The following is a 16296-nucleotide window of genomic DNA, read 5'->3' on the forward strand; positions in this document are numbered from 1 at the left end:
ACTTGTAGTTTTGAAGCTATCATTTTTGGATTCATTCATGTATGTGTTTTTTCCTGATATACTTATCTTAGAAGCGAATGCACGCAGGTTATACGCAGTCCTTTCTTTGCAAGGCCAGGAGCTGGGGGTGTGCCCACCACCATGTGTCAGGCACTGGATCAGGCTCTTAGAACGCAGACATGCAGCAGTCTTTATGTTAAAGGTACTCGAGGTCTTATGAGAAAGGCAGGCCAGTGATTACGGTCCAGGGGTGAGATCGATACTGTCCTCTGCTTTTTGATGATGGCTGCAGGGCTCCCCCTTCCTTCCTTGCCTAAATGTCCTGCCCTTGAAAGGAAACCCCATTCCTGCCTGATCCAGCTGGGAAGGAAGCCCTCGGGCTCTCTGCAAGTTTATTATTTATAGCTGCTATGTCATTAGCTCTCCAGCTGGCGGACTACCTGTGACCACTGCGAAGGGCCCATCATCTGGATATTGGATGATGTCAGCACCTTGAATTTGTTTTTGCTACTCCTTTAGAATGGGAGGCGGGGGAGGGAGGTGGGAAGAGAGGGAAGGTAGGTTTTTAAGCATCTGAAGGTGCCATTTCACAAATTCCAACAGAAAGATTTCGATGCATACTTATACGTTGATAAAGGTGTTTAATTTCCTGTTAAAGTGATGATGGTCCTGGAGTTGGATACTGAAAGTAGAGGAGAGAAAGATGATTGGAATGAAAGAATCTAGAGTGTGACCTAGAGGGTTAGCAATTTGCCTGAGGTCCTACAGTTACCCGTAGCTTAGATATTAATAAGGGGGCAGTGGCCACAGCAGAACTTGATTTCCTCATAATGGTATTCTTTTTGTCCTTTTCTGGTAACCTTTTGCTGATTGATCGATTAGAAATTTCCCCAAGACACACAATGTGGAAACAATAAAAGGAGATCAGTTTGATGATTGACTCACAGCTCTGATAAAAGATTGAGTCTTATAAGGTGGTTAAAATTATAGCCAAATCTTTAAGAATCGGAACCAGTTGAAGGAAGGACAGTCTAAATTACTGAAAAAAAAAAAAAATATAGCAAATACTTTTAAACAGTACGAATTCGTTAATTTACTTTTCTAAGAAACTCAGGACAAGTGTGCTGAGTCAGGTCTAAGAACTGTTGGCTCCCTAGGTTTCTGAGAATGCGAAGAGATTTTTGTCCATGTGTAGATTAGATTACCTGGATGCAGAGGACTGAGGCCAAATTGTTTTCCAACCTCCAGAGGTCTTCACCGAGTTACAGCGTTATTAATAGGACTGCTAGAGAAAGCATCCATTTAAATCTAGTTCCTCTGTTTTATGAAATGCCATTAGATGGTAGCATCTGCCTTATTGATCAGTATTTCGTTTACTTTTTAAATTTAGCACAAGAAAAACCCTTGTCTCCTGTTTGGGAATATTGCCTTTTGTCAGACAAAATGTTCAATCGCCCAATATCTCTTTCCCCTGCAGAAACATTGGGGAGAGAATTTCATGCACAGTATTTAGCTCATGCTAGTATCCAATAGCAACTACTCTAGTCATCTCAGGTTGTCTTCCCTCTTTATTTAAAATTTGTTTTTTTGTTCTATGTCATTTTACATGGCTGCTGGTGGTGCTGCTAGTAGCAGTTATTTATTTTGATAAACTAAATTAGTTTGTAATTAGATAAGCTAATCAGGAAAATAGTTTTTGTTTTTTTTTAAATGTATCTATTGATTTCAGAAAGAGGAAGGGAGAGGGAGAGAGAGATAGAAACATCAGTGATGAGAGAGTCACTGATCGGCTGCCTCCTGCACACCCCTGACTGGGGATCGAGCCCGAAACCCGGGCATGTGCCCTGACTGGGAATCGAGCCTCCATCTCCTGGATCCTAGGTGGATGCTCAATGGCTGAGCCAGGCCTGGCCAGGCAGGAAAATAGTTCTTATTCACTGTATGTAAACAGATGTTTGTAAATGAACCAGACTGGTTCGCATGTGCTTTATACTCTGCACCAGTTCGAGCATCTCCCCTAGCCCCGTGTACATGGCTGATCAGGATGAGCTGCTTCTCAGTGCCGGGGACCTTCCAGCCTGTTTCTCCCCTGAGCCAGCTGCTACAAAATCTCAATTACTGATGGACTTTTTCCAGTTCTTGGACTGCTTGAAAATTACATTTATACCTTTTTTTTTTTTTTTTAATGATCATGAGGGCCAGTATAGCTGTAATTTTTCACTTGTGCCCAAATGGAGACCCCCCAGGCAGCCCTGCTGAGCTAGGCAGATGTTGGAAGGGATGGGGGAGGTGGCATGACCCCCCACAAACATGTTGCCCCCAGAAATGGGACTGGGGTAGCTTATTTTGAGCTATTCAACCATTTGGAATCCAAGCTGAAAAGCAGGCCCCCTAATGTCTATTTTAAAATGGAAAAATGAAGTCAAGCCTAGTTGACATTCACTCGTTCAATGAGGGGAAGGAAGAGGGCAGATGGAGGCTCTTCCCACCAGAAACTGGCTCTGACAGGCGGGCGTTTCAAGGGGACCTCGCTGGTGTTCCGATCCCAGTCTGTTAATAGTAGGAATTGCTGTAAGTAATGTCGAGAATCATCTGCTTGGGGGACTTGGGGATTTGCAGAGGGGAAAACAGAATTTAATTTTTAAAAAAGAACTATTTAATTTAAAGAACAAATTCTCCCATGGACTAATTGACTCCCAGCTGGTCCTTTCTGGCTCCAGGACTATACAGTGGGTACCAGCCAAATAATTAGTGTCTTGTAAGAACTGTAAATTGTCACTTAAAAAAAAAAATAAAAAGATTCGCCATCAGTTTTGCGCCCCCCCCGCCCCCCCCCCCGCCCCCTTGTATGCAAAGCCACCCAGGACTTCGGTGACAAGATTTGCATTTTTGTCTTGCAGCCTACTTGGAGGAGATCCAGTCGGTGCGTCGCCACACCAACAGCATGCTGGAGGGCACCAGGAACCGGCACCCTCCCATCGTGGTCCACTGCAGCGCCGGCGTGGGCAGGACTGGCGTGGTCATCCTCTCTGAGCTCATGATCTACTGCCTGGAGCACAATGAAGTGAGTCACTCTGGGCTTCCTACATACTCCACCTTGGGGGCAGAGCTGCACCAGGACCGAACCTGCGCCGTGTCCTTCTTTTTCGGGGCCTAATTTCCTCCATCCTGACCAGGGCTTCCCAGACCCGTGGTTCCTGCTTGCACTCTGACATTTACAGCCTTTCTTACCTCTTGCCTTAGACGGCTCTGTGCAGACATCCAGATAATAAAGAAGAGAGCAGCGTGTGAGATAGGAGCCGGTTAGAAAGTCTGATCTTGGTTGACATCTGCTTCCAGAAATCTGCAGTGTGGTGTAGACAGTCTGGCTTTCTTGTGGGTCATTTTCCACGGTGGGTTATCTGGTCACATGTGGTGTAGATGCGTCTGGCATGTCTGGGATGTGTTTTGGCCTGCATCCTATGTGAACGTGTGTATCGTGTGGAAAGGTTTTTCATTCTTCGGAGGGGGTTTTCTTTCAAGGGGGTAGTTGTTGGCTCTTGTCTAGACCGGCAGTGACTGGAGCAGAGCGGGGCAGACATCCAAGTCCCTTCCCTGAGAGGTCACACCCAGCTCTTCTCCCTGGCGCCCCCCATCCCCTTTCTGCTGTAGACCAAGGTATCGCCCCAAGGGGCTTTTGAGTTCATCAAGATGAGACCAAGAGCAGTCAAGGCTAAAGACCATATACCTTTTATTTATATGGGGCTTTAAAATCGCTTTCACCTTTTTGTCTCAGTGGGGTCCTCATAGCAGCCACGTAGAGGAGCTGGGCACGTGTCTGTCCTGCTTTACAGATGAGGAGACCGAGGCCCAGAAACTGTTCAGTGACTTGTCCGGTGCCACGTGGCCCCGAAGCAGGGGTTGCCACGGTGAGAAGTGAGATCTTCCATCCCCTGGCCCCGTTGTTTCCTGTCTCCACTCTGCCTCCCAACTCCAAGTGTCATTCGGTTCTTGTTCATTTTTTCAAATTATACAGCTTGGAGAATCCGAGGAAACTTTCCAAGTAGCTCGGTAGTTTTTAGGGAACGTTACAACGCACGCCTGTGAAAGAATTTATGTAATAATACACATATTTGCTCACTGGCAACAGTGGTTTGAAAATCAAATTAACTATTTACCCCACGGAATTTGTTAGAGTATAACTTCCGGGAAAACAATAAATGCTAAATTTAAACAAGTTCAAAGGGCTTTTAAACTCCCTGCCTATACAAAGTTAATTTTGGAAACTTCCAGTCTGTAGGATGAATGTTGGTGCTGCTGAGAAGTAGAAGAGGGGTCTGGTATAATGCGGCCGAATGTTGAAAAAAACAACAAACTCTGTTGACGAGCAAAAGGCCCCCCCCGGAATCACTTGAGACCACGCAGCAGAGGCTTCATCATCTTCTATGAGTTTTTTTCCTTTCGTCTCACAGGAGAGTCCTGATTGCTTGCCTCCCTGCCACTATGGGACGTCTGTAGAAGTCTCTGGTAGAGTTAATAGCTTGCCACTAAGTCCCAAAGCCACTCCGTGCTGGAAGATAAGATGAAGTGGAACCAGGGGACCTATAACTTGAGTGTACCGTGGGCTCCACTGGGGGTACTGTGGACTCCGAGGGAGGAAGAAGGGCCTCATCACCCCCTCCCCACCTCCATGCCCCCCCCTTGTATCACTCTCTTGATCAGATTCCTTCTTGTCTCCATTCCCTGTGCACGCCTCTGCTCCCTGTCCCCCGTTTCAACTTGAGAAGCTATTTTGTCCATCTTGTCTGACGTGAAGGATTGTTCTGTTTTGAGCTCTTTGGAGACCCATCCAAGGCCAAGCCTCAGTAATGCTATGACTCGAAGGCTCATTGATCGCCAGATGTTACTGGCCCGGTAGAACATAAACAGCACATGTCGGAGCCAGCGTGGCGCGGAGCGAGGGATCCGGCCGCTGGGGCCTCGCGTGGACTCGATGAGGGCTCGGGTAATTAAATTCTCTCCGGTGTGTCCAAACATAGCGGATTTCCTCAATGCCCAGTTGCACGCCAGAACATTCTTTGCCGAAACGTGGTCAGTCCAAAAAGAACTTCTGTTCCCATTGATATTCAAAGATAGCCGGATGACTCATTTCTCACTTCCCTTCCCCGGCACAAATATAGCCGCCTTATCTGTCCCGTTTCCCACAGTTGCTGTTGGTAGATGGTTCTCTACTTTGTGCTGTTTCAGGCCTGGCGAGTAAGCTCCAAACCCTTATTTTGGGACTAGAGTGGAACATGTTTAGTTCGTTCACTTTTTTTTTTCTCCCCAGCAAAGATTTTGACAAATAAATATGAAATCGTATGTCCCATTTTTCTCCTGTCTAAACTTTCCTGCCTCCTTTTCACAGCTTCTGGATTAGCCCACTTTATGTTTTATTCTGTAACCCATGTGATTTTAGTTTTGTAAGTGAAATGCCTTTTCTTTTCCCTGAGACAAAGACATGGGAGGTCAGGTACCTGTGAGGTGGGGATGGGAGGGGACTCACCCAGGCTGTTCTGAGAGGCCTCTTTGTGGCCTGTTGCCTTTGGCCACTGAATGTTACCTGTCATATTTTAATGCCCATATATTTTTTCAGAAAGACTTTTATGGTTTACAACACTCTCTCCTGGCCCCTGGATTTAGCTCTCTGTCCCCCATTCGCTAATTACAAAAGACCAGGTTCTCACTAGCCAGATAGCAAGCTGACTTCATCCTGCTGTTTTTCTGAATTAGTCGTCCCTCCTTCATAGAGTAAGAAGGAGAAAACACCTTCTAAGCAAGACTGAGTGGACATCAGAGCCTGTGGGAGTAAATCTTCAAGGCAGCTGTACCTCCAAACTGTACCTTATCAGATAATCTACTGTCCTTGGGGGCTGTCTCACAGGCTATGGAGATGGTGATGCTCATGATGGTGGCGGTGATGGTGGTGGAGATGGAAGTGGAGTTGGCAGAGGTGGTGGTGGAGGGAGTCTGGTGGAGGTGATAGTGATGATGACAATAATAAACGTATTATAATAACAACAGTTAACCTGTGTTTAGTGTTTGCCATGTGCCAGCACTATTCTAAGAGCTTTATAGCTTGAGTAGCCTTCACAGTTAACTCTGTGGGAAGGGTCGTATTAGGACCCTTGTGTAGCACAGAGAAACAGAGGCAGAGGTAATGAAGAAACGTGTCCACATCCCACACCCAGGGTGTGGTAAAGCAGAGCTGCAGCGGGTGATTGTTCTCATTTGGTAACATTGGTGAAATGATCAAGAGCGGTCTGTATTAGGAACTCACTGTGTGCAGACACTGCGCTCAGTGTTTTACGTGCATTTCTTTACGTGATCCTGGAGGTGAGGCTCACCTATTTATACCCCATGTTATTGTTAAGGAAATGTCACTAACCTGGGTAGGGCCACTCCGCCACTGGAGGAAAGCATCATTATCCTTACTTACAAGTGAAGAAACTAAGACCAAGAGATGTCATAAATCCTACCATTGGGCCATCATAGAGTTTGAGTCGGGTTTAACTCCAGCCTCTATGTTTTCTCCAACACCCTGGTCTCTATTATTATTATTTTTTTAATATATCTTTATTGATTTTAGAGAGAGGAAGGGGGAGGGAGAAAGAGAGATAGAATCTTCAGCGATGAGAAAGTCGTCATTCATCGGCTGCCTTCTGCACGCCCCTGACTGGGGATCGAGCCCGCAACCCGGGCATGTGCCCTGACCAGAAATCAAATCGCGATTTTGTGGATCCTAGGTCAGTGCTCAACTGCTGAATTATGCTGACCGGGCTCCCTGGTCTCCATTTAAAATAGCACATCAGTGGTGCATGCCAACCAGTTTCTCAAACTGTTGGCATCGAGTCTTTGATTAGGAAAGCCTATAGGTGCTGAGTCCTTTGCTGTCTCTTGTATCTGTGCATGGACAGTGAGTGCTTCTTGGATGAAGGAATGAGAAGTGACCCAAGGGAAACTCCCCATCTCAGAACCTTGTACTTTCTCTCTTTTCTTGCAGAAAGTGGAAGTGCCCATGATGCTGAGACTCCTCAGGGAGCAGAGGATGTTCATGATCCAGACCATCGCTCAGTACAAGTTTGTCTACCAGGTCCTCATTCAGTTCCTCCAAAACTCCAGACTCATTTAACCCCCGGACCCAGCTCCTGGAAGAGGGACCTAGCTCCGTCTTGCAGATGGGGAGGCATCTCCAGACAACACCTCTTCCCCCAGCAGGGCATGGAGGGCTGGAGCCGGCAGGACACTGGCTCTCTCATGACGAGAGCCAAGATTATTCATAAACATCATGTATTATTTTATATGAGATAATTTATTTTTTTCCCCTTTGGGATAACTTTTGTGAATCATTGTAATTGCAGTTTTCACAGTAATGTAGTGCTTTTCATTTGAACCACATTTTGACTGATCTGCATTGTAACGCGTCGGTAGGGAAGGTCGCCTGGTGGATCGTTTTGGGGACAGAGGCAGGAGGGAACACATCCCTGGTGAGGTTGCAGCCAGATGGGTAACCAACCCTGAAATTCATCAGCTTAATTGCTCATGTCCAAATCGAAGATGGCAAGAAAATGAACTCATTCTAAAATATAAAGACTAGGGCCAAGGCCTTTTTCTGAAGGAAAGAACACTATTATATTTTCGGCTTGGAAGCCTTGATGGACAGATTCTTCCCGTCTTACTTTCTGTCCTTACACTTAGTAGTCTTCCCCTGCCCCTTTCTCCAACCTTGAGTAAAAGAGCAGCTAGAGGAAACGCTGCCTTCACAGTGTAATAATCGTTGCCCAGGCTGAATGAGGAGCTTTGTTTTCATCTTTCTTGACCACCCCTTAATCTGAGCTCTGGAGCCTAAGTTTCCTTGCTGGGGTCTGCACCCTCAGTATTTGCAGCTTCTCATTTGCTCAGTGGGCATCAGGCTGGTGGCCTTGGAGGCCCTGGGCCAGGCCATCTGTGCAGCTCGGCCTCTTGCCTGATTGATAGAAGATAATGGAGCAGAGTGAGAAGAGAAAGGAGACAGGAAGGCCCTTCCTACTGTTTATTCATGATGTGTATGCTGGATGGGGGTGTTCTGTCTGTCCATCAGCCACTAAGTCATTAGAAAGGTTGTAAAGGAAACATGTGGGAAAGCTGATTTATGGGAGCTGTTTGACACTCTGCAGGGCCCTGGCCTGGAGCCATACCAAGCGCTGGTGCCATGTCTAAACTTTGGTCTGTGAGAGCAGAACTAAGCCCACTCGGCCCTGTTGCTGACGTCTTGGCCCACACGATGGAAGATGGTGGAGTTCATCTCGCACAGAGTTTGCTGGTCCCTCCTTTTCTCCATCCAACCCTCTCTGGTCATTTGTGGTGTCAGCGCTGCCTTCAGTGAAGCTTGGTTCTCACTTTGTCTCTTCCTGGGCCTCCACTGGTCACTGTCCTTCGGAATGTCTTAGGTTAGTACACAAATATCCATGCATTTTCCATCTTGCTGAATTTGGGTGGGGATGCCCCTCTTCTCTGGTTTTTCTTGAATGCAACTCTTAAATTGTGGTTTTTGTTCTTTGACTTGATCCCTGTGGTGGTCCACCATGCCTCTTCCTTCCACAGCTGCTTTTATTTCTTCTTTTTCTTTTGTCTTCTCCTGAGCTGAAGATTCAGGGAAAGGAGGCATCAAATCAACCAGAAAGAAGAGTGTGCCTTTGTGACTTTGGTCACCACAGAGCAACAGATGGGTGTGGGCGCAGGTCCCCATGAACTACTTTGGCTTAGGAATCAACTCAGTTTCACATCTGGCCAGATTTTTCTTTTATTTAGACTCAGAGTTTCTGGTGATGGAGAGCCTTCTGTCTTCTACCTCTAGATTCTTCTAGGTCTAAAGAACCAGTCAAGGGGTCTAATAACTTCAACTGAGCTTTGTAGATTGTGAGATTTTGGTCTGGATTTTGAAAAAGATAACCATTGGCGTGACATGTATTTTCAGTGGGACAGAGCTCACAGCCCTCACTCTGAGATGCTCAGAACTTGGATCATCAACAGGCAAAGAGGTATTTGTTTCCTTTCCTTAGAGATGGCCCATCCTTGGAGTCTGCTGCTGCGAGGGATGTCTGAACAGCTGGCATGCAGTTTCCTGCTTTATTGTTTGATGAACGGTGTCAGTATTTCTCTCTCACCTCGTAGGCCTCAGCGTGGGTGCTGTTGACAGGTCTCGTGTGGGCAGCGTGTAGATCTGTTGTCTCTCTGAGCTCGTCACTCATGGCCCCCTCTTCAGCCCATCCGTTGTTGCCACCTTGTGCTACAGGAGTATTCATGAATGCACAAAACGCAGGAAAGAAGTGGGTTTAATATCCAATTTCCTAGCCAGAGCTTATATTGAAACCCAAAGGCAAACATTGAAAGTTACTCCCCATCTCTCCTTTTGAAAAACAAGTGCTCTGGGTCCTGCGGCACATTTTGCATGCCTTTTCACACTCAGCAGACGCCAGCCTCTCTCCTGTTCAATTAGCGCTCGCCACTTAAAGTTCTTCCAGCGGCATCTGCATAATCATTGCCCAGAGATGCTTTATATCTGGGAAGCCGGCCAAGGAATAAACCTTGAAGCAAAGTCTATTAAATTAGTTATCTAGTTAGAGCTTTTGGAATGACTTCCTGATGATGCACTGAGTCTGAAGCTGGAGCTCTTGGAATCTGTTGCCGTTGTCTGGGTTTGAAAGGAGAAAATTAAAAATGGGAGGGTGGGGGACAGGGGCAAACTCATCCCACAACAAAGCCGTCACACACTTCCAGGCCTCTGGTTTTGAAGTTGTCCAGTTGAAATGTCTCGATTCTTTCCCCCACACTCATTTGGATGCATCGGCCCGAGTCGAGCCGAGCCTGCCACCTTCTTGATTCCCCTTTCCTGCCCTCCCAGGGGCCTTCAGAGCACATTCCCCTTTATGGCAAGTCACGTTTATAATCAGGGCCCCAGAACTGAGCGGACGCCAGGACAGGGACTGCCATTGTTCCTTGTCTTGTTGGAGGGCATGGCAGGACTGTCTTGTGATGTCACCCTCTTCGTTCAGTTGCACCTCTCCCCCAGGGCTGTGCGTTCCGTTTGCTGGATGGACCAGCTCTCTGTCGGCACATCTGTCCTTTCCCTATCCCGTTAGGGCGACCCCTACCAAACGGTTTAATCCAATCATAGAGAATCACTCTGTAATTAGGAAATCGGATTTTAATTTTTACAAGTTACGTGGTTTCGAGGAGTAAGATCCGGGCAGGTGGAAATAACCAGAATGGAAACAGCTGGGCAGCTGTCAGCAGCCAGGAAGCCGCCTTGGCCCACCCACTCTTGTTCCCTTGGCCATAGCCCCTCGCTCAGCACTAGACAGCCTGAAAGCAGACGGGCTCGGCTGTCGCCCCCGTTCACAGTGACGGTCTCACAGTGACGGTCGCAGCAGTGCCTGCTGCTCCTTCAAGGGGAGCCTGCATGGTTCCCTGCTCCTGCATTGGGCACAGTGGTGTGCGTACCCCGATGAATCTGTTTCTGGCCTCCTCCTGAACCAAGTTCGCTTCATCTTAGCCAATCTGGTGAAACGGGGCGTGCTCCTGGCTCCCCAGGACTTTCACTAACGTGCCTATGGTCAGCCCTGTCTCCCAGGGAGGGGCAGGGCTCGCTGTCCCCTCTGTAGCGCATTCCCTTCTTCCCCGGCCAGTCCTTCAGGGAAACGCAGATGCCTTCAGGGAGGAGGCTGACAAGGTCGGATGGGGTCTTCTTGTGCCCTGGGGTGGCTCTGCTTTGCTGAAATCTCAGGAATCCTGCTTCGAGCTGGGCGAGAGGTGCCCCGCGTTCTTGGCATTTCTCAGGGCCTCCCTCCGCCCTCAACTGCAGCCTTAGCTGATTAGTAACCTTCAGCCTTCAGAGCCTTTATTTTTTCAACTTGAGCATTGTCAAATGTTACTGCAGTTCCCTCTCCCAGGACTTTCTTGCCACTGTTTGGAACCTTACAAATCTATGAACCATATCCTTTCAGAAGTAAGGTCACCCTTCATTAGAGATGGTTCCCTCTGCATGTCCTTTGTCCCTTTAATAGTCAGCTGACTTGTTTGAGGAGTTTTAAATGGGGAAAAAAGGGTTACATATGCAGATGACGATTAAATATATAACCTTATGTAACCTGTGCTACTTCCAGTAACAGGCTTATCTAGTTTGTTTCACCGGCTGCTTAATTCAGTATTTTGATGCTTTCCTTCATCTGTGTTTTATAAAACGTTGCGAATCATGGTATCTTCCAAAAACAATTGACACTGAATAGATTTCATTTCCAAATGATGTATAGACAGGCCCGCAGCTTAGAAACCAGTTGGTCCTGATGTTTCTTGGGTCAGCCCACAGAACCCTCCTGACTTGGGGCACAGCTGAAATTTCGGGTTGTGTCAGCCAGGGCTGGTTGGCTGTTACTGGGGGCTGACCTGGAAACGTAAGCCACCTGTTAGGTGGTTGCTGTGCGAAATGCATTCCAGGTTGGGACTAGGGATCCTGAGTCGCTACCTTGCAAATGGAAGTCCAGTCTCTCCACTGCCAACTCGTAAGGGGAGAGAGGAAGTGAGAAGTTCAAGGACATTCCCTAAGTTGGGAAGTGATTGATCAATATTCATGTCAACTACTTTGTTATAGACGCCCTCTCAATTTAATAATATTAAAAGCCTTAAGTAAAACTATGCATGCTCTATTCTATGTGCTTTTTTATATCAGTAAATAAGCTTATGCTTGGCAGTTTTGTACACAGTTATGAGGTGTATAAAACTGAATTTTGACAGTATTTTTTGCACTGTTTTCTATCTGTTTTTATAACGTCTTATTCCGATACTGGTCCTAGTTGCGTATTGTTTATGTTCTCACTGCCCTTGTCATGGCTGTGAAATGTTTCATATGTGCCTTTACAAATGTGAGATCTTTATTCTAACCTTTTTTTTTTTTTTTATAAAAGATATCTATTGATTTACATATGCAATAAACCTTTTTTTTTTTTTCCAGAGAAGCCAGTTGAATGTTCTCTCTTCTGTACTGTGTATGCTCGCATTAGTTGAAAGCAGCTATCTTGTCTAGGATTATCTTCACGGGCACGAGGGCCTGGGAGCATCTGTTTTTCGGTTTTCTAAAGCCCATTTATTTCTACCCACATTTTATTCCTGTATAACTTGATCATACTAAATAATTAGACACATCCAAAGTTGTCACTGTTAGGAAAAAAAAATGTGAAAGGGGTGATTGCTAGGTAGATGGAGCGAAGACTATGCAGAAATGAATCCTTCTCACAAATGCCTTGATGACCCTTCCCCCAGCTGTCATTTACTCAGATCCCAAAATGTTGACCTGGAAAAGACAGGCACTGGGCTGCTAGAGAAGACCCAACTTTTATTTTTGGTCTTTCAACTTTATTAACAGCATAACTCATCCCTAGCTTTAAAGGTGGCTGCCCCGCCCCTTATTTTTCTTCAGCCCATCTGCTGCCATAGACGTACAGAAGGAACCCCTGGTGATGGGGGTGGGCCCTGTGTATCCTTGATAAATAACAGGGCGACCGCACCACTTCTGCAAGGGACCCATGTACAGCCCTGTCACTAGACAAGGAGTTGTTTCCTTAATAGGTCCCAGTGTGTTTCACACCATGAAAATGAGAACACTGTAAACCAAGGAGATGGCACATGTCTCACTGAACGTACGATTCTGTGTCTATGTTGACGGTGACGACAAAATAATTATAGTTCTTGAAAGAAAAGCCACATAATATTTTAAAAATAGACAAAATGCCAATGGAAATGGAGAGAAGTCCAGCAGACTGGCAAGAGATTAGGTACATACACGAATTTGTTTTATCTTTCATGGACTGAGTAAATAGACTCAGTTTATTTTCTGTGGCTGATAAAAAGAAAAAGTGGTTTTATATAATTTAGAGAGAAAGCACTAACCACTAGTAGACCTGTTTATCTCCAAACAGAGCTGGGAGAGAAACTTTTTCTTTAAGGGCAAAAGATAAATATAAAAAAATACAAATATACAGTAAAATGACAAAAACCGGATCAAACATGTCTATTTTGTGATTTTATTTTCTTTAATGAAAATAAGTGGGGAGGACTTGTCAGACGTAGCAGTGAAGAACCATAATGGAAGAAAAGCTCATTCATAGTAGCTATAGAAACACTGAATCTAGGTGTTAAGGGGAATGTGTAGGACCTGTATAAACATAACTAAACCCTTTTGAGGCAAAACATGGACAAATTGATAAGTGCCACACTCTTGGATAAAAAAACTTGTATTATGAAGAGGGCAATTCTCTGGGTAACCCTGACTCCAATGCAGTTCTAATAAATATCAAGACAACACTTTTGTGGGGGAGATGGGGAAAGGTCAAGAGGGGACTTAGCCAAATGACTCTCAAGTACTTTTACTTTGGAGGGTTAAACATGGGAAAATGGCCAGGAAAATTCAAGAGAACACAGCAGACTAGCGCCAGTAGATACTAGAGGCTTTACAGTGCAGCAATAATTATGAGTATTTTACTGGCAAATCAATAGTACAGAAATAAGCCTAAGTCTTATGGGAATGGGAATGGGAACATTTCAGATCAGCAGAGGGAAATAAATCATTCAATCAATAAATGATGCTGGCATAAGTGGCTAGCAATTGTGAAAATTAAAATTTTTAAATAGTGCAATCGAATCTCAACACAATTTCAGATAGTTCAAAGACTTAAATTTAAAAATGGGTTTATTTCTTTTCCTCGTTTAAAGATGAAAACAATCTGTTTGGGTGCAGAAGTGTGAAAAATAAAGTTAATGGCCCTGGCTGGTGTGGCTCAGGTCGCTGGTTCAATTCTGGGTCAGGGCACATGCCCGATTCCCAGTACAGGGCCTGCAGGAGGCAGCCGAGTGGTGTTTCTCTTTCACGCTGATGTTTCTCTCCCTCTGCCTTCCTCTCTCTCTAAAACCAATAAAAACATTTAAAATAAAGTTAATGGACAATCGGGGGAAACATTTTCAGTACAGGACAAAGAGCTAATATCCCAATATACATGGAGCTCTTTAGAAATTATTATGAAGGACATGAGTAGCAAAATCGGCAACTGCCATACATAACAACTCAGAGAAGAAACACAGTTCCTAGATATATGAAAAGTACCCAATCTCATTAATAAATGCACAGAGAACAAAGTATTTCACATAGCTCAGCAAAAGAAAGTTTTTAATAGTACTGTGTTAGGAGGGTAGAGGAAAACAAATACACAAATATTATAGCCTACTGACTCCTGATACAGTTTTCTGGGTTTTTTTTTCTTTTTCTTTTATTTTTCCAAAATATTACAGATGTTCCTTTTTCTCCCCAATGACCCATTTCACCCCCTCCCACCCCCCCTCCCCTGGTACAGTTTTTTAAAAGGGAAATTGGCCATATTTATTCACATAAAAAATGTTTCCACTATTTAATCCTAAAATTCTACTTCTAGGAATCTATCCCCCCCAAATGCTACACATGTCAGCTAAGTTATTTGCCTAAGATTGTTGAAGGTGGCATTATTTATAATAACAGCAAACTGGAAGAACCACAGGTCCATCGCTAGGGGAATGGCTGAGTAAATTACAACACGCACAGTCTGCATCGTTTCTGCCTCTAAAAGGATGAAGCAAATCTGTAAAAGCTAAGATGGAAAGAGGTCCTATTGTTAAGTCAGAGATTACGAAATAGGTCAGTGCCATTCTGCCCTTGTTTCTCTAAATCTATTTATATAGCTAGGGAAATACTGGGATCACATATGCAAACCGTTTACAGTGGTTTCCTCTGGGGAGTGGGACTGGCAAGGAAGAAGGAATAGCTCCCTTGTTTCGGATACGTCTATTATTTTAAATTTATTGAAAAATTATGACTTTTCTAAAATGCAGAGATGGTGGGCTAAGCTTATTTTAGGCTTAGCTACAGAGTAAATCAGCTTTATTAAAACACTAAGCTCCCCAGAGGCAGGACCATGCCTTACTCATCTCTCTGCACTCCAGAGCTAATCAGACTGTTTTGAATATAGTAGGTGTTCAATAAATGTCTTACTGCACTTGACTGGACAAGAGAATGCATCCAACCTGCTGGGCCCACTGTGTGCTGTGAACTGTGTGTGTGAGATGTGTGTGTGGGTGTGTGGAGATGGGGAAGGAAAGATAACATAGCAGATTTGTGGCTGTTCAACCTGTTTGCGTTATCATGAATATAAAGAAGCCGGTGTCGACTCCATCAGGCTGAAATGATTACCTAATGGGGAAGTTCTTCTCTTTGGATCACGGGAAACATCCCTGCGCCCGGAGCATGCCTGGTTCTGGGCCTGTGTGTCTCTGCGGCAGTTGCTAACAAACAATCCCAGGTTGCTACCTTCCAGGCTGTGGGGAAGCTGGGTTCCTGCCGGCCGAGTGCGCAGGGAGAGACCAGTGTTTGCTCAAAACACAGAGTTGGTAAGGAAAAAAATTTTTTCCTTCTTAAGCTTACCCTGGAGTGTTTCCAGACAAGGAGAGGACTGCACAGACCAGCGAACAAAACAAGAGATGGAAAGTCTGCTTTCAGACAGATGGGGGAATAGGCAAGAAAGTAAAGCATGAAGCACCTGTATGCACTGAAGGGAGACCAGGCAGCAGACGAAAGAACTGAAATAGGCACATGCTCCTGGGGGGTGGGGGGGGACAGGAGACACCCAGGCCACTTAATTGCTCTCCCCCACAGGTGCCTTTATCGCCCCCCCTTTTAATTATTTATTTTGCTCTGTTTTTAAAATTGTTTTTCAATATCAGTTGAACACACATAGTTAGCACAATAGCATTGACTCTATTCCCTATGCTGGACTCGGAGAGCTGTGCAGACTGTTTTGCACGTAGTAGGTGTTCACTAAACGTCTTTCTGCACTTGACGGGACAAGAGCATGCCTCCTACCTGCTGTGCCGTGAACTGTGTGTGTGAGATGCCCGCGGGCGTGTGGACAAGAGGAAGGAAAGACAACATAGCAGTCAAGAGAAGAACTTTATATCCCATTACTTTTGTAACTGCCAATTTGCATTTCTTAATCCCATCACCTTTGCACGGGTACCTTTCCCCCCTTTGTGCATCTTCCCTCCTTCTTCCCCCAGACACTGAACCCCGAAAGCAACTCCGGGCTACTGAGGCCACCTGACCCCCGTCCTGGGGGAGGCCTGGGCTCACCGACGGGCACAGAGCAGGTGCGACCCCCACTCCCCGACGCGGCTCCCACTACCTCTTTGACATCCTCCCCACAGACCAAAGGAAACACAAAC

General features: G+C 45.6%; 1 protein-coding gene across 1 annotated transcript in view; it reads left to right on the top strand.

Annotated features, from left to right (window-relative positions):
* Nucleotides 1-10406, top strand: part of PTPN14 (protein tyrosine phosphatase non-receptor type 14) — a 147485-nt gene extending 137079 nt beyond the window's left edge. Inside the window, exons 18-19 of the mRNA XM_087827908.1 lie at nucleotides 2901-3064; nucleotides 7022-10406. Coding sequence (XP_087684034.1) covers nucleotides 2901-3064; nucleotides 7022-7150 — 293 coding nt within the window. The 3' untranslated portion in view covers nucleotides 7151-10406. The remainder of the gene's footprint in view (nucleotides 1-2900; nucleotides 3065-7021) is intronic.
* Nucleotides 10407-16296: the final 5890 nt, after the last annotated feature.

This window comes from Miniopterus natalensis, chromosome 19, assembly GCF_054644295.1.
Source record: "Miniopterus natalensis isolate mMinNat1 chromosome 19, mMinNat1.hap1, whole genome shotgun sequence".
NCBI lineage: Eukaryota > Metazoa > Chordata > Mammalia > Chiroptera > Miniopteridae > Miniopterus > Miniopterus natalensis.